The sequence below is a fragment of the Hemiscyllium ocellatum genome, chromosome 10 (genome assembly GCF_020745735.1).
Source record: "Hemiscyllium ocellatum isolate sHemOce1 chromosome 10, sHemOce1.pat.X.cur, whole genome shotgun sequence".
Taxonomy (NCBI): Eukaryota; Metazoa; Chordata; class Chondrichthyes; order Orectolobiformes; family Hemiscylliidae; genus Hemiscyllium; species Hemiscyllium ocellatum.
In genome coordinates, this window is record NC_083410.1 from 52,609,606 (window position 1) to 52,635,206 (window position 25,601).

Here is a 25,601-nt window from a genome sequence, read left to right on the forward strand (position 1 = left end):
GCTGGCAAACTTGAATGCCATAGGTGGTGTAAATCTCCATTCTCACCCCATATCAAGATGAAAATTCTACTCTTTGCGTCAGATAGATATTAGATCATGCAAATGTCATCCCCAGGTGTGACCCATGCTGCATGGATACCTCCACACCTGAACTCACCAACAACAATTATTCAACAGCAATCAGAAGTGCAAACATCAGTTGATTTGCCTTCCTCATTAGTTCCCAAGTTACATCATCTATGTTTGTCCCCAAATTATCTGACTTAGCACAGCATGAGTATGTTTCAATTTAATAATATGTCGTGCATTTATTGACAGTGACTTCAGAAAACAAAAGCCCTTTACTTTCTTAAATTTAGTTTTACTCTTGGCCAAGCTACTAGGCCTGTTTACAGTTGATCATTTGAAGTAAAATCATTCAAGATTCATTTCCTGTCCCCAAATTCCATGTTGTTAATTCCATTCTAACAGTAGTTATAGTACAATGAGGTATTACAATGCCACGATCATTATTTTGCAAGAAATTACTTCACAGTACATTTTTCTTCACTTATTCTTGAGAGTAGACATTGAATGCTTCATTGTAGCTCTTTTATTTGTGAGTTGAGGCCAGACAGAGCAGCAGTTTGAATGTTGCAAATTGTCCCAATGTCCCTACTGAAAGAAGATTAAGGACCAACAAACCATGACACTATCCTGGCCTCATGGTGTCTTAGAAAAATGTTCTTTTCAGGGCAAGTGTGAGGGCATAATCACCATTGACTGTCATAACTTACTGTGCAAGAATAGTACTGTAAAGCTCACAATCCATGCTCCCACATGAAGCAAGTTTACGAGGTACGAGAGGGTGTCCTCTCAACTGTGAAACTCTAACCAAGACAACAGTCAGGACCTTCAAGAAGGTGGACAGAAAATTAAGGATAGTAGTCAAAAAACTTACTAAAAAATTCATTGCAAGTGTGAGTTTCCAGAAATAACATGAGGAATTTTCCACAACGTGATTATAGTGAATGATGAGGCAACTAGATGTACAGAATTCATTTCAGGACACATGATTAAGATCATAGAGTTGGAGGGGTAATGCCAGCTGGATTTCATGAATGGTTCTATGACATAAAATAGCATTGTTTTTCAGATTGGAAGTGGTGTAGTGGAGAAGTGATAGGACCACTGTCATTTTGGATAGCAACATAGGAGCACGAGTAGGCCAGTGAGACTGCACAGCCATTTTGAATAATGTCTCATCATCGACTTCATTGTTACATTCCCATATGCCCTGGTGTAATTAGAAACATATGCATGCAACTTTGATATTGAAATATAGATAGACATTTTAAATGATCTGATACTACCAAGTGTGGTGCTGTGGCAAACAATGAGAACAAAACAAATCAACTGTAAAAAGTCATAGGTGAGCAAAAGAGGCAGAGAGAATCTAACAACAAAAAGTGAGATAATGCATTTGGCAGAAGAAATAAGACTCAATACAGATTAAATGCCACATTACCAACGAGTTTGTGGGCTCAAAGGGACTTTGGAGACCATGTGTGCTAATCCTTGATAGTGGTAGAACATTTTGTTAGAGTAGTTAGCAAAGTATATAAGGTCTTGAGCTTTGTAAGTATAAGTATTGAGAACAAAAGGAGGAAAGTTATGCTGAACGTTTATAAAGTTCTGGTTACCAACAACTGGATTATTGCACCACATCTCACCACTACACTTCAGACAAAACTTTCCAGAATAGTTTCAGGGATGGGAGATTTTAGCTACAATATTAGGTTGAAGAAGCTGGTTTGTTCTTCTTCGAAGACAAAGAAGATTGAGGAGTGATTGTTAAAAATTTGACCATAGGATGAAGATGCTGATGGCCAGGCTAGCAGTTATTGCTCATCTCTAATTTCTCAGAAGACAATTCAGAGTCACCCATATTTTTGTTGTTCTAGAGTAAAGTGTAAGCAGTTCTCCCCCTCTTACAGCATACTTGTGAACTAAATTTTTATTTTTATGAAAATCGACAGTAAGTACATAGGCACCATTAAACTTTTTTTTAATCCAAGATTTTTAATAAATGCAAACTGCACCATTTGCCAAGGAGAGATGCAAATCAATCTCTCCATAACATTAGCTTGGCATTAGATCATTAGTCACGAGTCACCATGCCACCACTTCCCATTGGATCGAGGTGTATAAGATTATGATGTAGACAAAGACACGCTGATGGAATAAGGAATAAGAGGTACAAATTTAAAGATTGGGAAATAGATGGACAATGGTTGTGAGAAATAATTTTTTTTTAGGCAACAAGTGTCCTGGAATTTGCTGCCTTTGAGAGTGATGGAAGTAGAGATGACTAATGATTTCATTGAATGGGCTCTGAAGGGAAATAAGCTTGCAGGATTACATGGACAGAGTAAAAGAATGAGAGTGACTCAACTGCTCTCGAGAGAACCATTCACTCAATGGGCTGAATGGTTGCCTTCTGTTCTGTTAAACCTAAGTGACCGTATGAGTCAATGACAAATAAAAGTCATCATGGATAGTGAAAGCTCATTTTACACCCTGCATGAAATTCATTTATATTTCAATTGAAATAAAATGTTGGGTATGTGTAGAAAGGATTGTTGATTGCCCATGTTTTGCTGATGTCCAATACAAATTTCACCCCAACCGTCTTAGACCTTTCATTTATTTTGAAGTGCTCCAACAGAGCTTTACAAAGTTGAAAGAAAATCACAATTGTTGTCTAATGATATACCAACACTCTATTTCACAGAATGATAGGATTCACCTCCTTGACCTGTGTAGTAAATTGCCAATCCATGCCAGGATAGATAATTGCTTTCCGATGGAGAAATACTGTAGGGGGAATCTCCCATTGTTACAGGTGCAAACTTCGTGGTATCTGGATTAAAAGTGGAATTGGGAAAGGCAAAAGCAATGAACTGTACAGCTAACTACTACATTGTGAAACTATGTATGCTACTGGCAAGAAAGTGAGGACTGCTGATGCTGGATATCAGAGTCAAAAAGTGTGGCGCAAGAAAAGCACAGCCGGTCAGGCCACACTTGGCGACTATGCATGCTACTGGCATTGAGCTAATGAAAAAAGAAGGAACTAACTGCAATGCATTTTATTTGAAAGGCATCTTTGGGAGAAACTAACAGGTAAAATAATGTGAAAAATAATTTAGACCAAGGGGACAAAATCATCTTTGCTACAGTTTTAATGTGACAGTGTGAGCAGTTCCCAGTGATTGTGTTCCTGACAGATCAGCCCAAGGGACAAACGGATTTAGCATATTCCCTGAAAACTTTCCACTGAGTGAATATAAATCATTCACTGAGACTAAAGCAAAAATGGAAATGTTACCAGCTTTACAAAAAGCTATACAGAATCTCTGCAATAATTTCTATACTGACCTGATTTTCAATGAAATATGTGCCATTAGCCACAGGAATTTTGCTTGGTATTATTGTCTGCTCTGCAGGTTAAAGTGCACAGTGTGCACATTTATTTCTATTCATTGGCTTGTGAATCTGACCTGAAAATATGAACATAATCCCAGGCTTGTGAAATGTCTGAGTATGTGTATAGATACAAAATGGGTCCTTAAATATTTATTTGGATGTCTGAGTGCATTTTTGTATCTGCATCCATAGCAAGGTGTCTGTAAAAATGGACGTGTAAGTCTCAGAATGTTTGCATACGTGTAAAGCAAAGGGTATGCATGTTTGAATGTGTTGTATCATTTGTTCCACCTTGATTCATAAATGTAAGAGTTTGTTCATGCCTATCTCCTGTAAATTTACTTAGCTGGGCCTTTGAATGTATGGATATGTTGGCTGTTATGGCAATGTCACTATTCCCAGCTGGAATGGAGATGATTGGGTAATAAGCCTAGAGACTACACTGCTTTTAATGATTGGGATTTATTTTATACTCAATTTGTATGCAAGTGCACTGCACTCACTGCAATGTTGTACAGAAATAATCAATTGTAACTTGTAACTATCTTTAAATTATTCCACTTTAGTATTCCACTTTCACTTATTTAAAATCAAGCTAAGTGGCTACAGTTTTGCTCATGAGTTTGTTTGCTGTTTCACAAAAACACTGCTTAAAAAGCCTCTGTACACTGTTTGCTTTAATGTGCTGTTTAAATAGATATTGCTTGCAAAGTAAATAGACTTTGTTTAAAATCTACCTTACATCTCACCTCATCTTCAACTCAGTGGCTGTCAAAGTGATGACTATCCATAACAATATTGGCTGAGGTCTCACATTTTTTTTCTTAGATTTGATGATACAACTCAGTAAGTCTCCCTGTTTACAGACCTACACTAAGCCCTTTAACACCTACAGTGACCAAACAATGAAACCCCTTCCATTGATTAAGCAGACAGACAAAGCATGCAGTTACAGAAACACAGAGTAGAAAGTAATAAAAATGGACTCACCTAAACCACCAGAGCTTGGCTCACATTCATCAATGTCCTCATCATCACTAGGACATTCAGCAGAAGCAACCAATAGATCATCTGTGCTCTGTGGTGTAAAAAGAGAGCTAAAATTAGCGCCTTTTTGTTCCAAATATTACCAATTATTTAGAATAGATAGCAGTTAAAAACATCAGATTACTTATATTTGAAAACATTTTCAAAATTTGTATTGTGATTCAGTCAATATTTTAAAATGTCATTACTCTTATTTCAACACAATCAAATGCTATATTTGAGTTAAATTCAAATAATTATTTCCTCTTTCACTTAAGTGCTGCTAAAGCGCTCAGAACCTCCAGTGTGCAAAAAACCATTGTCAGTGCTGAAGATTTCTCAAGCAATGATGATAAACATAAAAACAAGCATTTCAGAAAGCTTACAGACAGTTGTAATGTTCAGCAGCAGAAATATATCTTTCTCTAATGGCAGGTCAAAGAGAGATTAGAATGCGGAATATATGCTCTATTTTCCAATACAGGGAAGAATCTCAAAACTAAATTCTGGCTGTAATGTGGTTTCAAAAGGGAGCTCCATTGAAAGCTCATTCAGTCTACATTATGTTAAAGCATTTGGTGTAAGAAGCAAACATTTGTAAATTTCCATCTAGGTACCTTAGCCTTCAGGACTCAATACTGAGTTTAATAATTTTGGAAATCGAAGAACCTCCTCCATGTTTGTAACCCACCAGCACACCCCCAAATTTGTATAGGTGGATCCCAGCACTGCCAACTCATTTTCCACCATTCACAGTTCTCATTAGTATCCTATCCAGCATTTATTTCCCTCTCAGCTTTTCACCAACAATTCTTTTGTTTGTTTCTCCTTTTACTTCTCTCTCTTCCCCTCTCCTGGCACTGTCTCCATGTATTCTGTTCACTCCTTCCATTATCCAATCCCCTGTCAATCACATAAATACCTGTTTTCCCAGTTGCTTTCAATTCTGACAGAAGGTCTCTGGACTCCATATTACCTCTTTTCCTCTTTCTGCAGATGCAGCCAGACCTGCTGAGTTTCTCCAGCACTTTCTGCTTTTATTTGTAAATTGCAAGTGACTCAGGAATTAAGAATGAGTGTTGTGGAGGTTGTTTATGCGAAATCAAACTGCTCACTGTGAGGCCAATTAGCCATGTATGGTGTAAACAAATATCTGGATCTACACTTGAAATCAAGAAATTTTGAGCTTGAAAAATAAACACAGATGGTCCCATATAGGGTTTGTGCAAGCATTCCAGCAGCACAATTTCCAATCAACTTGGAATATTTTGACTCCTGATTCAGGAGTGAATATTCAGGCCGTAGATCCTGACTTACTGGGCCAAAAGAAATAGGAGCATATGCATGTGATATATCATAATGGCTGATCTCAGACTTCAAATTCACTTTAACATCTTTTCCCTATATACCTTAGTTTCCTGAGGAGTCAAACACCTAATTATCATGGCTTTAGATATCGTTAGTGATTTTTATAATTCGTTTGTGGGATGTGGGCATCGCTGGCTGGCCAGCATTTATTGCCTGAGCCTAGTTGCCCTTGAGAAGGTGGTAGTGAGCTGTTTCCCTGAATCATAGAATCATGGAGTCACAGAGATATACAGCATGGAAACACCCTTTGGTCCCACTCGACAATGATGACCAGATATCCTAACCTAAACTAGTCCCATTTGTCAGCACTTGGACCATATCTCTCCAAACCCTTCCTATTCATATATCCATCCAGATGCCTTTCAAATGCTGCAATTGTACCAGCCTCCACCAGTTCCTCTGACAGCTCATTCCATACCTGTATCACCTCTGTGTGAAAAATTTGCCCCTTAGGTCCCTTTTATATCTTTCCCCTCTCACCCTAAACCTATGCCCTCTAGATCTGAACTTCCCCACTCCAGGGAAAAGACTTGGTTTATTTATCCTATCCGTGCCCCTCATAATTTTGTGAACCTCTATAAAGGTCACCCCTCAGCCTCTGACTCTCCAGGTAAAAGAGCTCCAGTCTTTTCAGCCCCTCCCTGTAGCTCAAATCCTTAAACCCTGGACAATTTGCCCATTTTGAGCAAAGAAATTATGCCACTATTCAATCCTAAATGATTGCCCCTAATTCTAATATGGTGGCTCTGTTTTAGATTCTCTGACTAACAGAAACAACTTCGCAGGTCTACCCAACCAGCCCCTTTACAATCATGTATCTTAGTCCAGCTTTTCCTGCAGAAATAGCAGTGAAGCAAATAATTCTCATTAAACCTTGCCTCCATTATAAGGTCAGAAATGGGGATGTTCACTAATGATAACACAATGTTCAGCACCATTCACAACGCCTCAGGTATATATCCAGGCTGTTCCCCAACAAGAGACAATGTAAACACTGTCCCTTAAATTCAACGGCAGTACCATCATTAAATCCCCAGCAATTACATCTTCAGGTTCAATTGACCAGAACTTAAACTGGACTAGCTATACCGATACAAAGGTTCCAAGAGAAGGTCAGAGGTTAGGAATCCCACAGCGAGTAATTCATCTGCTGACTCCCCAAAGCCTGAACACCATCTGCAATGCACACGAAGTGAGTGTGGTGGAATAAACCCCAATTGCCTGAATGACCCCAGCTTCAACATTACTGAGAAGCCTAACACTAATCAAGCCAAAGCAGCCCACTTGATTGGCACAAAATCCATAAACATTCAGTCCTTCCACCACTGATACTGAGTAGCAGCATTTTGTACCTTCCATAAGATGTTCTGCACAAATTTACTAAGACACCTTAAATAGCAGTTTCAAATCCATCCACCACTTCCACCGGTTGATATATGGAAATAATTCCACTGGCAAGTTCCCCTCAAATCCACTCACCATCCTGACTTGGAAGTATACTGCTGTTTCTTGCATGTAACGAAGTCAAAATCATGGAACTCTCTCCCTAATGGCATTGTGGGCCTATCGACAACAGATGATCGCAATGGTTCAAGAAGGCAGCTCATCACCATCTTCTCAAGGATAACTAGGGCTGGGAAATATTGACCCGCCAGCAACACACACATCCCGTGGATGAATGGAAAAAAAATCAAATAAAATTTCTGATAAATGTACGTATAATTAAATGTGAAAATCCAGTTCTTGTCCATAATGAAGTTGCTTCAGAAGCATGTTGAAAGAGCATTTCTCCATCTGAGCCACCATACAAACAAACAAAATGTAATGAATTTGTGTAATACTGCATGGACATGTAAATTAACTGGAAAAAGGTACTACAATGCGGTAATTCTTATTTATTCGCAAACTACCTCAAAGAGAATAATTTATGCAAATTTAGAAATCAATTCCTTCAGATGTTCATGATTTTTGGAGATTTAAACATTACAGGTTTTTATTTCTCTCACTTCTATTTTTCTTTCACTCTCAATACTTTGCTTCTTATACAGTATTTGACATTGGATTAACAATACTAACTGATACTCCCTGGTTCAGCCTCTGTAGTTCATTAATAATTTTTCAATCTCTTTGGTTAAGGAAATGCATTGTTGCTTGTTTAATTCTCACAGAATCATAGAATCCCTGCAGTGTAGAAGCAGGCCATTCAGTCCATTGAGTCCACCAACCCTCCAAAGAGCATCGCACCCAGATGCACCCTCCTATTCTATCCCTGTAACCTTGCATTCCTCATGACTAATCCACAAAGCCTTCACATCCCTGGACACTCCGGGCAATTTAGCATTGACAATCCACCTAACCTGTACATCTTTGGATTGTGGGAGGAAACTGAAGCACCCGGAGGAAACCCATACAGACATGGGGAGAATGTGCAAACTCCACATAGACAGCTGCCTGAGGCTGGAATCAAACCTGAGTCACTGGTACTGTGAGGAAGCAGCACTAACCACTGAGCTACAGTGCCTTTCCAAGTTCCCAGATGCTTTGCCGAATACCTTTTGGCTTACTGTGCAAAATGCCCACCGATATCTTATACATAAATATGTCTCAAGAAAAGTGCAAAATCTGGTCCAATACCTCCAGTTGTGTCTTTCAAGAGTTATATTTGTTGCCATTTCCTAATGCTGTCACCTGCTGATTTTATCAGAAATTTTCTGAAACAAATTGAACTGTTTTTCAATGCAAGCAGACGATCTTCCAAAACAATTTAATTTTCAACATAAGACTGTGAACTAGAGTAGGCGCTCTGAACTCCATGTCCAAACATGCTAGCTAGTTCTCCTATTTTTTTAAAAAGAGGCAAAGAGTGTGTCTCGTTAGCAATAGTATACCGAACAAAAACTGAGCACAATGAAGCTACTTTTGGTCAAAATTGCAGATGCTGTTGGATTCTTTACTTCTTTCATGCAGAGAACTAGAATGCAATGAAAGAATCAAAAAAAGGCATATTTATCAAACAACAGCAGTTATGAGAGTTATAAAATTATATTTTGTAGTGTGTCTTGAAATATAAATTAAAATGAAAGAGGTTATGTGACAATTTCAAATTCTGCCCAACAATATGCCTATCAGGCTGAAATTTCACACCTTGGAAAAAGGGCAAGGGCAGCTCTGCAAACAGGATATACACATGCTGGCTTCAGGAATAATCAAAGAGAGGAGAAAGGGAAAACGGTTGGCGAAGATGCTGCAGGTCTTTTGACAATCTCTAGTCAAAACGATGCAACCCACAGCATCGAAAAGAATCAGGGAAGGTTCACCCTGGCATGGCCGGAGAGGAAAGAAGAATTATCAGAGAGAGCTTTATTGTTGGCAGTGGATTTGAGAAACCCTCCAAAAACTGGGGGAATTGACTTGAGAAGGTCATTCAACATCACTACTCAGCAAAACAGGGAAACATGAACTCATCGGCAGACCAAAGAACTGCTTCCTATAGCAGTAGAAGTCTACAGAGAATGAGAGAAATATTAAAGAGGAATGTTTATTGTTTAGTAATAATATATAGGTATTTTAAAAATTATTTGTTGCAGTAAAATAACTTAAATTGCATAATCATGTTAAGTCTTTCTTTTTAACAATTAATTGGAAGCTTGAATTTCTCTTTGAACTCTATCAGTGTCTACAGGGAACAGAACACAACGCTAAGTGTTGAGTCCACCTTTTCTGTGTGCATCAAAGTTAATACATAAAAATGGAGAGCAAAAGCTCAAAGTAATATTGAAAATTCAGGCACAAACCAGTCAGGTGTGGAAAAAAATTGGAATGCAGTTCACATGGGGAAGAGAAAGAAAATACAAATTTCTTTTTGAAGGAGTAGATTAGCTGAGCAATTTTCCATCCAACACAGTGTAATTTCAATTTAATTTACTGTATAAGAACCTGATCTGTATGACTGGTTGTTGAAATAGTTGAACAGGGAACCTCAGATATGTCACATAAATCAATCTTGATCTTTGATTTACTTTCCCTGGTGTTTATCACCTCCTCACATTAAAGCCAGTGCATGGCTAGACAAGAAAGAGTTCAAAAGTAAGCAGGAACCTTGTTACAGCCGGCAAGCCTCATTACTCCACTTCAGTATTAATAATCTGTGATATGAACAGAAAATGAGTTATGAACAAACCTCCAATAGCTTTTATTTTCATTGATCAAATAAAAAAAAGGAAAAGACAGCAACTCATGAAAGAAATTTGTCTTAATATCTGTGTTTAAGAAAAGAGAAGTAGCTGTGTTTCAAATGTGAAATGAATGGAATCAAGAAACAATGGCCCTGGTTTTCATTCCCGGATCAAGTGCACTCAGTTGGGAGAAATCCCAAGAGTGTAAACCTGACCTTTAAAAGGTGGTCACCACTCTTCCCATTTTTAGTCTGGTGGGTTGGGCTGGTTTGGGATTTAGGACCGATTTGGGATTTGGGGCCAGGCAGCCAGGGAAGAGTAGAGAGGCAGGTAAGTCTTGAGACGGACTCCGCAGAAAGCACTGGGGCTCCAGTGCAGTTCAAAATTTAAAAACCAAACACCGTAATATAAAGCATCCCTCCTGCCCTCATTCCGTCACTTTCCATGCCTGTCTATGTAAACCAATGCCCTGTCCTGTCTTCATAACCCCTTCTACTTTCGTCCAACCAAGCCTGTCTACCCATCAGCCTCAATCCCATATGCACCAATGATCTCCATTGCCCTTTTTTGGCCCTATGCCAACTCAGTGCTAACTCAGATCCTGCTTTCACCACTCTCTGGCCTTTCCTCTCCATGACAATTCATCTATTATCCAACATGAGCATGACTCTATTTTCTGTCAGGATGACTTCTGGATTATAACTCTATTGATATTATCATTGGAACACAAATACTCTCATTAGATCAAAAACACATCCAATACTATTGGATATCAACCAATTCCTTATGAAAATAAACATTTTCCTCACGTGCTCAATACTTTATGCAAACAAATAATTCATGTAAGCTTTTTTTAAAAAAAAAAGTGTCTGATATGTTTAATCTCTTATGTCAACAAATATTTTCATACTATAAGCTGTTGGAGCAGTCCATGAATAGACATCATTTTTGAAAGTGTTATTTGGGAAATCAGTTACTCAACAATGTTGCTTCAATAGCATTTTCCAAGCTGCAACCTTGCTACCGAAATGGACAAAGGAGCAAAAGCACGGTAACATGACCACACACTGGTTCCCCTCCAGTCACATATCATTCTGTACTTCTACTGTGGCTGCGTCAAAGTCTTCGATCTCCTTTCCTAACAGCAGTGTGGATAGATTTGCAAAGTTCCAAAGGGTGCCTTACCTCTCCAAAATGGTGTCTTACCTCTGCCAATGGTGTCCTGGAACTAATCAAATGAGGAACCTCACCTCTCCAAAATGAGGAAAACATGAAACCTTCCTCCAGTCTTCAAACTGACAAACTTCAAACCCCTGACAAACTCCCTTACTCTACCTCAACCCTACATATCAAATTAGACATGGTGACAGAAAAATAAACATTTTTATAGCATCAGCTACTTGATTGCCTGATCAATCTCAACCCATGCAATATTTTATTTGTATTCAATCATAGGATATGGGCTTTATTGGCTGGTTAGCATTTATTGTCCATCCTTAGTTCCTTTGAGAAGATGGTGGTAAGCTGCCTTCTTGAACATTGCAGTCCACATGCTCTCAGGAAGGGAATTTCAGGGTTTTGAATGAGTGACAGTGAAGAAAGGGGAAGTTAGTGGTGAGTGGCTTAGAGGGGAACTTGCAGGTGGTGGTGTTCTCATGTTTCTGCTGCCCTTGTCCTTCTGGATAGAGGTGGTCCGGGGTTTGGAAAGTACTGTCTAAAGATCTTTGGTGAATTTCTGCTGTGCATCTTGTAGATAGTACATACAGCTGCTAATAGATGTCAGGGGTGGAATGAGTTGGTGGTTGTGGAGGTCGTGCAAATCAAGTGAGCTGTTGTGCCCTGGATGGTGTCAAGCTTCTTGAGTGTTCACTCTTGACAAGTTGTCATTGACATTTAAATGGCCAGCTGTATTCAGAATCCATGCTTGTTTGTTCTGTGGATTGACCTCAAGAAAATGAGAAAGACCAGATTCAGAGGAAGGATTTCCTGTGGTATTTTCACTACAATGAAACACTCTTTGTCATGGTAAATATTTAGTTTCTTAAAATGTAACTTCCCTGAACACACTGTAAATTAATCAAATTAGATACAGTGACAGATAATTTTTTTTCTGACATGAAAGACTTGATTTTCTGGAATCTAGTTCCTACTGGGTACAGGATAAGGGAGTTTGCTTTAATGGTATAAATGTTGGGAACAAATCATAAATGGCAGTCTCCAGGAACTAAAACAAACAAGTATCAATGTAAAACTTGTTGAAATGACTTTTCACTGCTGAATGTCACAAAATTAGTTCCAAGAACTTCAATACAAAAGCAAGAGAAATAGATTCAGTGTCTATTGTACAAAATTCACCAAAAATTATTTGAATTTTGGTACTTCCAGTAAGAATGATCAGTGAAAGAAATTTGAAAATTGCACAGTATGGGTGCTTTTGTCCCTCACAAATGCAGCTTATGGACACATTGCAAAGTTAACGTAAAATAAATGGTAGGGTGAACCTGGCTTGCAAAATATTCCTTAATTTTTATTGGTAAAAGTATTCACATTCTCTTACCTGAATTATTTCTTGTCTTAACATGCTCATATTCACAAGAAAACTTATTGTCTAAAAAGTCCTGCTATCTACAATCTCTGAAATCCCTTTTAAATATGGAATGTTTATGTTAAAGCTGTGTGAGAGGGTCAGCTGTGAGAAAGATGCAGAGATGCTTCAGTGTGGCTTGGACAAGTTGACTGAGTGGGCAAATGCATCGCAGGTGTAGTATAATGTGCATAAATGTGATAGCAAAATCAGGAAAGCATATTAATATCTCAGTGGCTATAAACTAAGAGAAGGAAATATACAATTAAACTGGAGTGTCATGTACACCAGTTGCTAAAGGTAAGCATGCAGGTGCAGCAGGCAATAAAAAAGACAAATGGTATGTTGGCTATTATAGCAAGACTATTAGTGGATATGTCTTGCTGCAATGAAACAGGGCCTTGGTGAGAACACACCTGAAATGTTGTCTGGAGATTTGGACACATTATCTGAGGAAGATGTTCTTGCTATAGAGGGTGTTCATCCAAGTTTTACCAGACAGAGTCCTACGGTGGCAGGATTGACGTATGAGGAGAGGCTGAATCAGTTAGGACTATATTTGCTGGAGTTCAGAAGAGGGAGAGGGGATCTCGTAGATACCTATAGAATTCTGACTGGACTAGAGAGGCTAGATGCAGGAGTGCAGAACTGGGGTGGCAGTCTAAGGATACCAGGTAAACTGCCTAAGATGAAGATGAGTAGTGAGACTGTAGAATTTGCTACCAGAGAAAACAGTCAAGGCCAAAACATTGTATGAATTCAAGGAAGAGTTGGACATGGTACTTGAGCTAAAGATATTGGAGAAAAGCAGTGACAGGCTATTGAGTTGAATGATCAGTCATGATCCTAGTGAATGGCGGAGCAGGCTCAAAGGGCTGAATGGCCTACTCCTGCTAACATTTTCTATAGTTGTATGGTGTGAAGTATTCCCTGGATCAAATTATCAAAGGGAAGTATAGGTCCTTGTTCTACTTCTTTGCTCTTTTCCTTAACTTACTCAAAAGCAAACATTGGCCAGACAGAGAAACTTCACATAAATCCAACTAAGAAGTGGGAAAACGCATTTCTTGAGGACATCAGTTGGGATGGGATTTAAATGACTTTACCTTGGGACCATTGCCAGAATCAAAATAAATCTTGGCAAATGTGCCCATGTTAAAATTATATAATCCCTGCAGTGTGGAAACAGGCCCTTTGGCCCATCAAGTCTGCACCGACGCTCCGAAGAGTAACCCACCCAGACCCATTCCCCATGCCTTATATTTACCATTGACTAATGCACCAAAGCTACACATCCCTGAACACTATGGGCAATTCAGCACAGCCAACTCAACTGATGTGTTATCTCCTGTGGTGCGCATTTATCATTACGTGATTCCCAAACACTTGCACCAACCTTAAATTTCCGAAGCAGAGAAAATTGGGCAAGCATTTCATAGATTCAAATGATGTTGACAAACTGTTAAAACTGAACTTAATTTCAATTTTATATTTCAACTCCAAACAATTAATAAATTCAAAACTGCCAGATACTTTTAAATTTAGGTTTTGCACATATTTACTGCTTCAAATGTCAAAAGGCTTCCAGTAAGAGATCCATCATATCTCAAAATGGTCAACATAAAACGAGACCATAAGGGACATCAAAATCTTTTACTGCTGAAAGGAAGATACGAACACTTTACACATATGCTTTATCGACTTGAACTTGCAAAGCTAATCGATGAGGAAATCTTGATGGCTGTTCAAAATTACTTTACTTTGCACATATTGTTGCCGTATAGGAGCAGATTGAAGCTTGCTATTAACTGAAAGTAGACAAATAAACCTGGCAGAAGATAAAATTAGACTGTAAAGGTAAGGGTTTGTTCGTGGGAGAATTCAGGTATTCTAAAAATCTACTGTCATGCGCAACCGACAGGAAAGTCATAGGTTTCATTTCTCAAAAAGAACATTTTTTAAAAAATTTAGCTTCACATAAAAAAGTGTAAATTCAAATACAGAAATTAATTAAACAATTTAAAGCTGCAAGGGTGGGTGAAGGACCACTAATTACAAAATTACTGTTACGTCTTATGGTAATACACAAAAGTATTTGTCTACTACAGATAACCAATTGAATGAATTTGTTCACAACAGCCCTGCTATTCCTCCACCAGCCCCAGTGCACTCCAGGGATTGGGTTATGGTCAGTCCTAAGGTCAAGTGCAACCAGGTGATCTCATTGAGGCATACAGGATTCTTTAAGGGACTTGGCAGGGTAAATGCTGAGAGGATGTCTTCCCACAACAGCAGTGTCTACGACCTAAAGAGGAGATAATTTGAGACTGAGATAAGAAGAAATTGCTTCTCTGAGGGTGAGATTCTTCAGAACTCCTTGCCACAGAGAGCTGTGGGGCAGAGTCTGCGTGTACATTTAACGCTGAGATAGATAGATACTTGATCAGTAGGGGCACCAAGGGTTATGGGGAAAATGCAGGAAAGAGGATGTGAGGAGTTCACTTCAGACCAGCTACAATCCTACGGAATGGTGGAACAGGTTCGAAGAGTCAAACGGTCTATTTCTGTTCCTATTTCTTATGGTGTTATGATTAGTCGCGGATCATAGATGGTCACTCTGGGTGCTGTGGGGACATCAGCCTGTGGCAGGGGGAAGGAGCTGGGGACCTTAGCTATGCTGCTGCTGCCACTGAAATATTATTGAATTGGGAGTGGCATTGTGGCTCAGCAGTTAGCACTGCTGCCTCACAGCACCAGGGACCCGAGTTCGATTCCAGCCTTGGGCGATTGCCTGTGTGGAGTTTGCACATTCTCCCTATGTCTGCGTATTTCTCCTCCAGGTGCTCTGGTTTCCTCCCACAAACCAAAAATGTGCAGGTTAAGTAAATTGGCCATGCTAAACTGCCCATTGTCTTCAGGGGTATGTAGGTTAGGTGCATTAGTCCCAGGAAATGTAGAGTGATAGGCTTGGGGGAGTGGATCTGGGTGAGTTGTTATTCAGTGGGTCGGTGTGGACTTGTTCGACTGGATGGCCTGTTTCTGCACTGTGGGGATTCTATAAATTGGCAAAGAAACTATTGCTTTTCAAACAGACATATTGAACACTGAATATTTTGGCTGCTGCTACCAAAAAAAAAATCAGCATATATTTTTCCAGTGCCATAAAAATGATTGCAAAAAGCAAGGAGCAACAAAGAAATGCGTGTATGCGTTAATGAATTACGTGTAAATCAATCTGCTGAAATTGAGGAATCAATGCAGTGATATAAATTGAGTGGTGGCGATGTTTGTATCATAAAAATTGACCTCGAGTAATCACAAAGAGTCTGTTTTGTTTTGCATTTAAAGTCTTGTTAACAGAGCTGAAGGATTGCAGGGCTTGGTAAGGTGCAATTTCTAAGATGAGATTGCTAAATCTAGGGATGGAAGCATTATTATGGTGCAAGGGTATTGTCCCTAACTCTGATAGTCTGGGTTCAAGTCCCACCTGCCACAGAGTATCATAACTCATTCAAACAGCTTGATTAAATGTAATTACAAGTTACCAATTTTGGCATTGAAAGGGACTTTTCACTATAACGTGCCCAAATGTCACAGCCAGGCTATCTATCTCATGAAACAAAACAATATTTATAGCCAACTTTACTAGTACTATGTTAGTGTGACTTTTGAAAACCAAAAAGATCTTGGTGTTTTTTGGAATATATTGTTACATTAAAGAAGTGTTATAAATGCCACTTAGTTCAGAGAGATAGCTTGAATAAATATTTATTTTCTGAATTCATATTTTCTGGTGTAGGTCACAATGGGAACTACACAAATATGTTTTACATAAGGTACGCTTTAAAAAAAAACACTCCAGGATTGATAATCAGTGGAATATTTCAACAGGTTTGGTTATAAATATTAATATTATACATTGTCAGAAAAAATAATCTGATCATGGCATTTGATCACAACTATGATGAAATTCAATGATCTATTCAAGTTCTCTAAGGTTTAAGGTATTCTGATTTTTAAACAGAAAATCAAGGTTATTTCAGTTAATATGAATGTTCACATCACACCATTATAACCACCTCACAAAGCTTCACATAATGAATTTAATTAATTTCAGAGAAAAAAATCCTGATAATTTAAACAGAGCTGCAAAATTCGTCCATTATTTTTATTAAAAAAGCTTAAAACTAACAAGATGCCAATCAATTATTAAAAGAATGATGTCCTTTTGTTGACTCCAACAGGACAAATTTAATGCATTAAAATTAATCAAAACTCTGCAACCTTCTTTTGTAAATCCCGTCCTCTGAAAGACTTCAAAATTGTTCATTCTGCACACTGAGTATTTGGAACAATTCTGTAGACGTGCCCTTACATTTCTGGCCTTGGGATTCATCGGGTTTTGGCAGGTTTTGCAGGGTTATTTCACAAGCAGTGTGCAAAGTCAAACTACAAAATATTTGTTACACTTTGACCTCACAATGTGGGAGGCAGGAGCGGCTGCCTTACACTAAAATGCTTTTATCAGGACATTTCCATTTGAGATGCAGCTGCACGGGGTTTACGGTCAGGAAAAATAGCACAGGTTTATTTAGGAACAAAGGTGGAGGTTGGCCCAAGGACTATGTTGTTTATTCTCTCTTTCAGTGTATCTTTGTTATTGTGAGCTTGCATTATCATTAAAGAGGACTAAATCCAACTACTTTAAGAAAATTTGATAAATGAAGAAATAGAAGAAGCTGCAACAAAGAGATGAAAAAAAAAGAAGACTTAAAGAGAAGAAGTGCTGGAAATGCAGACTGACAAAGAAAATGATATAGATCCAAGGAAGTACATATTGCTCAGGGAATGTAATGAAGGTTTAAGAGATGAGGGGATTTCGTCTGAGGGATGACTGAGTAGACAAGGTTTATCTTCACCAGCATTTAGAATAATAACAGTAATGAGATCAATGTTATTTGATCTCATTAAAGCATGTAAAATTCTCCAGAAGCTCAGCAGGGTCGATGGTAAAGGCTGTTTTTTTTCTCACTAGGCAGCCTGCAACTAAGTATCACAGTCTAAGTGCCATGAGTTAGCCACTTAGGGTTCAAATGTGATTTTTTTTTCCCATTTATTTTCCATTCTCTGTTCCCCGAGAACTGAGGATACTCATTTACTGACTGTAGTCAAGACAGAGATTGATAGGATTTTTGTCCACTGAAATGATAACTGATAAAGTGAGTAGTATGAGGAGGTGGAAGTGAGATACAAAGATCAGCAATGATCTTTTTGGTAATGAAAACTACTGTTGTTCTGACAATAATTTTTTTAATATCTGTTCTGATAAGGATATTTGCATTGATTGTTACATAATTTTACTAATACTTCATTACCTTATTCCATGATGACTAACAAAATTAAACTCAATTTAAGAAATAAGGAAGAATGGTGTCTGGGTGAAGAGAAAACAATTGGGGAAAATATTATTAGATCTAGAGAGCAGGATTGTTCCCAGACCTGGCTACAGTGTATTTTCAGCAAGTGTAAATCAGATACGTTTATTCTTACTTTCAATATTAGGTGATAATGTATGTTAAGCAAAATTCTATTTAAATTGCAAAGAATTGGACTGAAGTGAAATGTTTTTGGTATCACTGATAGAATATTTATGAGCTTAAGCACAGATAGTATGACTATGTATATAGATACACACATATACATAATATACAATCATGCATTTCATTTCTAAAAAAAGTTATTTCAACAAAGAATTCCCAGTAACTCTGTGCTAGCAAGGAGGTTTCCATTCTATTTTCCTTTGTTTCCAGTAAGGTTCATGAGATTGCAATGAGCTTACTTTCTAATAATTTTAACTCAGCATTTAATTATTTTCTCATTTATCGTCAAATACATGACAGAATATAAACTGCACTGAAATACAATATTGCACTATTTACATCTGATGGAATTGAAAATGACATTTTTAAAAGAACATTCCTTTTCTAAACAAGAATAAGGCTCGTTAAACAGGATGACAGAGTATACAAGGTGACCAAGATGATCAGAATGCAGTCTAGGGTGTAGTAATGTCCTATCTCTAGACTAAGGCCAGAGTTCAAGTCCCATTTATTCCAGAGATGTGTCAGAACAGGTTGATTAAAAATATCTGTACTGTGACCAAATTTTCTTGACCATAAAAACCATGTTTTTGTGTAGACTCAACATATAAATCAGCACTTCCCCCATCCCCTTTGTAGCCATAGTGTGTTATATTCACATTAAGAAGGAGCAAGGGAACGAGTTGTGAAGACACACAGGAATTTAAAGTCATGTTCCTCTTTATGTCAGGTACCAATAACACTTGAAAATTTTGACAACCCACAGCTACATCTGCAATTCACTTTTAAGCTCAATGTATAAACTGACTCCTGTATAGATGGAGGAATTTTTTTTAGGCTTCGAGGTCAAATAGTTGACCAATATCAACAAGATTCATACATAATAGCTGATTTAAGGAATTCGGAAAAAAATCCCATTGATTGCCATAAACCTTTCAGAGATTTTTTCGAGCACCATGTTACACATTGAGATTGTGCTCCCTTGAATCCATTCAGCACGAAAATGTTAAAATGGGTACATGACTCTATATTGAAAGTGATTTTATTGCCTCTCTGAAAGTGGGTAATAACCAGTTGTCATGTCCCATACACAATGCAAAGATTTAATACAGTAACAAAACAAACTGATAATGCAGCAAATTAGTTTCCTATTACGCATACTTTTAAAACCTTACAATTCACATTAAAGTGAATGAAAGACTTCTTGAACTGTTTTTTTGTAGGTTTCCCTCAAATGTATTTTATCATAGGGCAGTAAATATCAAACGGATTTCATTGTGTGAAAAATTTGCAGCAATTGACAATTCAAAACAAGACAATAAATGATCTTGGTCAATTCAGACCACAATAGCTTTCATTATTCCCATTCCTATGTGCTTATGAGTATGGCTCAGCTTCTATTTCATGCTGTCTCCCTTTGCAAATGATTTGTTACATTTATCTTGTGCCAAGGACTCTCACTGATTGTCTTTGTTTGAGCTTTCTCCTTCCTTTTCTGATGATACTGGGAGCCAAACCCATGGGCACTGTTTGTTGTTCAGTACTTAGCTCAAGTGACCCTTTTCCATGTATGAGCCAAAAAGGTGTCAGAAACTATTCAAGCAGAGAAAGCAGCAAAAAGGAGGTTGATTTTTTCCTTATCCTGTATCTATATGTGCACATTTTTCAAAGGATGTCATAGGATAACGATTAAGAACAGAAACCTTTGCTTATTTAATCCATCCTTCCCTCTTTCAGAAATGCTCTCGAATGGTTAAGAACAATTAATCCTGGCGTAGACTGAACTGAGCCTAGTGATTTCACGATGCATTACTATACAGGATATTGGGGGTTGGGAACTCGTTTCTTTTAGCTTAGGTCTCTACTTGCTTGATTGCTACACTAATGACATATCAATAATTCATTCATGTGGAGCAGTTTGTAATTTTCAGCACTCCTGCACAGAGAGAAAACACACCATAAGCATTGCAACGCAACTAATATGATGGTTTAAATATTTTCTGTGTTGTTGCAAAAAGCTAACCCACTAATTCCACAACATTTTTTGACCATTTTGCCAAAAAATATATTCTAGCCTAAGATCGAAAGATTATGAATCCATTCAAGTATGCGCAAGCATGTTGGCACACTCATATTACCCCAATCATTTTTTAAAAAAACACTAAGTGATTGTGAATAAGTAGTACACATAGACAGTTCCAATATTTACTTAATTGATGCTAAAGAAAATTTTAATCTACTTTCCTCATTGCTTGCTGACATATACATTCAGTGCCTCATTTATCAGATACTGTTCACATATCCTTTCTCCCTTACTCCTGAGGCTAAAAATACATTTGTAACTGAGTGTTAGTGGAATATGAATAATCAAGGGGCAGTGCTCTAGCCTTGGCTCATCTTTGATATAAAGCTGTTAATTCCTCTCCTTTAAATCCAGTGAACTTTGCAGTGTGAATGCGTTATCAGTTCTGCAAGTTTCTTTACATTGACTGTTTAAAAAGGAAGCTTTGCGTTTAACTAATCAACCTCAGAACTGCAAAACAGATCAAACACAAAGCTAAGAATTATTTGTAGCCAGAGGGAAAATGTAATTCACAATTGGTTTATGCTCATTAAAACACTAAATAGTTACATTATAGAAAGTGATCAATCATTTTTTAATGGTGAGGGATGGATAAGGGAAATCACGTACCCTCAAATTTCAGCATATTTGGTGAAACCACATATTTGTAAATAAGAATGATAGTGCAATTTACTGACACAAAGACCAGAAACAAAATGCATCATGCCTCCCTGTGAAGGTGAGGGGCTAATTAAAATCCACTGAGTCTTATAAGGGCTCAACAAACAAGCTGTGAAGATTGCAGTTATGTCTCTTCCTTAATGTCGTTTGCTGCATTTTGCAGTTAGTACTTCAAAACCCACTATGGATTTTCCTACTACCTCAAGCAGCTGATAAAATGAGGTCTGACTAAAGAACATTATTATTGCTGTAGCTGGGAAATGGAAAATTGCTGGCTTTAGCAATCCTTCCTTTTGACACTTGCTTTGTGTTAGAAATTTATAAGGACAACTCCTTTGATCAGCTTTTGTCTTCTTTATAGTGATGTCCTTTTTTTCCGGAAAACAAGTTGCTGAACATTCTCCGAACAATCAATTTGCTTAAAAGAAGCGATGAGTGGAAAGTATGTTCTAACAACAGCCATAGGTTTACTATACGGTAGCCTCCTGGAATTAAGAGGGAGCATGCTAGCACTGAATCAAATGAATATGTTCCACACGATAACAAATATGCACAGCAGGAGTCCCACAGGCTGTAAAGTGCCTGAGCAGAAAATAAGATACTGTTCCTCAAGCTTGCACTGATCTTAGTTGAAAAGCTGTGGCAAGCCCAGAAATGTTAGCATAAGGGCAAGGTGGGTTATTGAAATGGCAAGCAACTGTAAGGTTAGTGTCACTCCCATGTTCAGAATGGAGGTGCTCTGTAAATCGTATCACAGCCTGCACTGACACATTTTATAATGTTTTTTTTTCCTTTTGCACCATCATTAACAACCCTTTTGCCTTCTGCTCTGAGCCTTCACACCATCTGCTCCTTTGGATTCTACAGGTTCACTACCCCTTTGAGTGAAGAAACATTTTGTCATCTCAATCCAAAGTAGTCTCGCCCAAATCCTGAGACTGCGTCCCCAGGTTCTAGATTCCCAAATCAGGGGAAACAACCTCAGCACCTAATCTGTCCTGCTCTGTAAAAGTCGTACATTGCAAACAAAGACACTCTCCTATTTCTCAACTCTTGTGAATACAGGCCCAATGGAACCAATCTCTTCTTGGAGGATTGGATTAGATTAGATTGCATTAGATTAGATTCTCTGCAGTATGGAAATAGGCCCTTTGGTCCAACCAGTCCACACCGACCTTCTGAAAAGTAACCCACCCAGACCCATTTCTCTCTGACTAATGCACCTATCATTATGGGGAATTTAGCATGGCCAATTCACCTGACCTGCACATCTTTGGACTGGGGGAGGAAACCGGAGCACCCAGGGGAAACTGACGCAGGCACAGGGAGAATGTGCAAACTCCACACAGACAGTCGCCAGAGGCTAGAATCAAACCTGGGTCCCTGGTGTTGTGAGGCAACAGTGTTAACCACTGAGCCAATGTGGCACCCTCAGATTGTCCCACCAGCCCCGGTACCCGCCCAGTGGATCTCTGCTGCACTATTCCAACAGTGAGTATATTCTTTCTAAGGCAGGGAGACCAAAACTGCATGCAATACTCCAGGTGAGGTCTCACTATGGTCTTGTATAACTGCAGTAATCATTCCTACTTCTGAAACTAAATCCTCTTGAAATGAAGACCAATAAATCACTTGTCTTCTAAACTGCTTATTGCGCCTGTCTGACTACTTTCATTGACTGGTGTATAAAAACAACCAGATTCACATGTCCTAGAGTGTCATCATTTAAACAATATTCTTTCTTGCTGTTTTGCACATCGAAATGTATAATTTCACATCTAGCCATGCTGTACAGCATCTATTTGTTCTCCCACTCGCTTACCTTGTCAACATCACCTTGAAGCCTCTTTGTGTATTTCCAACAAGTTCACATTCTTGTTCAGTTTGATTCATCATCAATTTTGGAAATGCTGAATTCCATCATCCTGGTTATTTTTTTACATACCATGAACAGCTGGGGGCTCAAACACTGATCCTTACAGTACCCTACTAGACATGCTTGTCACTGGAAAAGACTAGATTATTCCCACTCTCTTTTTCCTGTCCATCAACTAATTCTCAATTCATATTCATATATTGTCCCTCATCCCATGTACTTTAACTGGATCTCCCTTATCTATTCTAATAACTAACTATTTAAGGGAGGGTTATTATTGCATTATTGTGAATATAGTACTTAAATTCCACAAAAAAAAGCATACCAAATTACGCTTTTAAAGAAACCTGTGGGATGTTTTCATTCTGAGATAATTATGCAAAATACACTTCTTAGAAAGTCAATGGAGGCAAGAATGAACATTAAAGACCCCAAATCACCACTGCTGTTAGTGTAATAATAATGAGTTGCTTATTTTCCCAACTCTTGAGATATTGTGGCTTGAAATTACTCTAACATACTTACTCCAATTAGGACTCATTTAATCTAGAGTATCTCATCATTTTGTCCTCATAATCTTCTTGTTGCATGGAATTACAAAGAGTATTCAGCACAGAAAGAGGCCATTGTCCAAACTGATCTGTGCCTGTGTTTACACGCCATGACGGTCTCTCCACACTGCTGTTTCTCTATCAACAGGAATAATATGTCATTGGTTTCCTGTGTGGTAACTTTGTGGAATTAAGAGGGAGCATGCTAGCACTGAATCAAATGATTATGTTACACAGCTATCAAACGTGCACAGCTAGATGGACCTACACATTTTATTAGTTTCCACTGATTAAGCACCATAATTAGTCCTGTGCCTTTAACTACAATCTCTGTTGTCTCATTCTGTGCTTCATTCCCAGAGAGTTTGGCACATGTGATAGTAGCAGGTGGAATATCAATGCACCGCAAACAAAGCAGAAAACAATCTGGATGTGAACACTAATGGATATTGCAGTATTTATAACATATTAACATGATCCAATTATTATTGTTTTAGCTATCTGCAAGCAATACAGAAATCAATTATTATCTCCAGGCTATGACTAGCCCAAAAATATTTTCTTGAATTGTTTAACATATTAAATTGATTCAAGGGCAGCAGCCACCTTCTTTCTTCCCCTTTTAATTTCATTGTAGACTCATGGCTTTTTCTTATTCATTCATGGGATATGAGTGTCACTGAATAGACCAGCATTTATTGCCCATCCCTAATTGCCCAGGGGACAGGTAAAAGTCAAACACATTTTTGCGTGTCTGGAGTTACATTCAGGCCAGATCAGGTAAGGATGACAGCTTTCTTTTCAGAAAGACAGTAGTGAACCAGATGGTTTTTTTAATAAAATCAACAATTGATGATGGTTTCATAGTCATTAGACTCAGAATTCTAGATGTGCCATGGCAGGATTTGAACACTGGGCCCCTGGATTAATAATCTAGTGTTAATTGTCAAAGCATCGAGGATCAGAAGATATTTAGCAGAATGGGTAGGAAGTCAGTTATAAAGTACAAAACAGGAGTCACAGGCTAAGTCTAGTTATTCTACAGGAAAATGCATCACTACTTTTCAGTGCTTTTCTTGTTAAAGGAACAGCGAAAGTGACGACTGTAATTCTGGGGAACTATGTATTACTATATATATCATATCCTTTCCTAATGCAATATCTGCATGGAGCACTGAATATTAACCAAGTGCCTCTCCTTGAATAACATTAAGAATTAACTAACTGATGCTCGAGAAGGAGAGTCTGCCCTCTGCTATCTAGTCCACTTTGAGTTTGAACTAAATAAGCCTCAGAGTAAATATTTTGGAGATAAAAACTGAAATAATATCATCTGGAAACACACAAAAGAATCTAATGTACTACCGCTTCAATCAGATTTGTTCATATTTGGCACACTGCAATCAAACTTGTATTAGCACACAGAAGAAACAATGACATGCATGGGAGAAAAATCCCAGGCAAAGACTTAATTCCAAAATGAGTACCCAATGTAACTTATGGTCACAGGATACAGCAATACATCTCTGATCTGTTTCAATTCAATGGTTAGACCTGAGTTATTACATATCAGCTCTTGGTGATGTGGGACCGGATTTAATGATTCCAATGTGGATGCTACCCACTAGTTGGAGAACTGAAAGGAAAATTGCTTTTGTGGAGGGAGTGCTGGCCAAATCAAGTGTCTGTCAGCCACTGATCTGTCCAATATCAGACTCTTCCTGGGATTCAGGATCTGTAGGCAGAAATCCTGCTCCTTGGAGGCTGCTGGACCATTCTAAGCATGGGATGTGCATTACTGACAGTGTCACCAGGCAGCTGCTATCCAATAGATTGTCTCATGGACCACTGTTGAACTTTCGATTCAGGTGAGTGAGGGCAAAATGGCAGTCATGGTGGGCGGGATTGCAGAAGGAATGAGGCAGGGGGTGGGTGTGAGACAGGATTAGGGAGGGGTGGTCAGGTGGGGGGCACAGTGGGATGGAGTTGGAGACAAGGACAGGCAGGCAGCTTGCCACCTTCCCAAAGCCCTACCCTCCATCAGACAGAGGGTCTGACAGTAAGAGAAGTTTAACCTGGTAAGCCACTTTCAAATCTAAGGCAGTTTGCTTGGCATCCTTTGGGAGTCATGAGAAACTCACCTGATTCTTAGTTAATCCCTGAGCCACCATTACATTCCAATGGATTCAGGTATAATTGATGCTAATTAG

The 25,601-nt window shown here is 38.4% G+C and overlaps 1 protein-coding gene across 3 annotated transcripts in view; it reads right to left on the bottom strand.

The window, feature by feature from the left end:
- LOC132819765 (neurexin-1-beta-like) overlaps positions 1–25,601 on the bottom strand; it is a 578,863-nt gene that overhangs the window by 24,558 nt on the left and 528,704 nt on the right. For all 3 annotated transcript variants that reach the window (XM_060831501.1, XM_060831500.1, XM_060831499.1), the window contains one exon: positions 4,459–4,546. In XM_060831501.1, the coding sequence (XP_060687484.1) occupies positions 4,459–4,546 (88 nt within the window). The remainder of the gene's footprint in view (positions 1–4,458; positions 4,547–25,601) is intronic.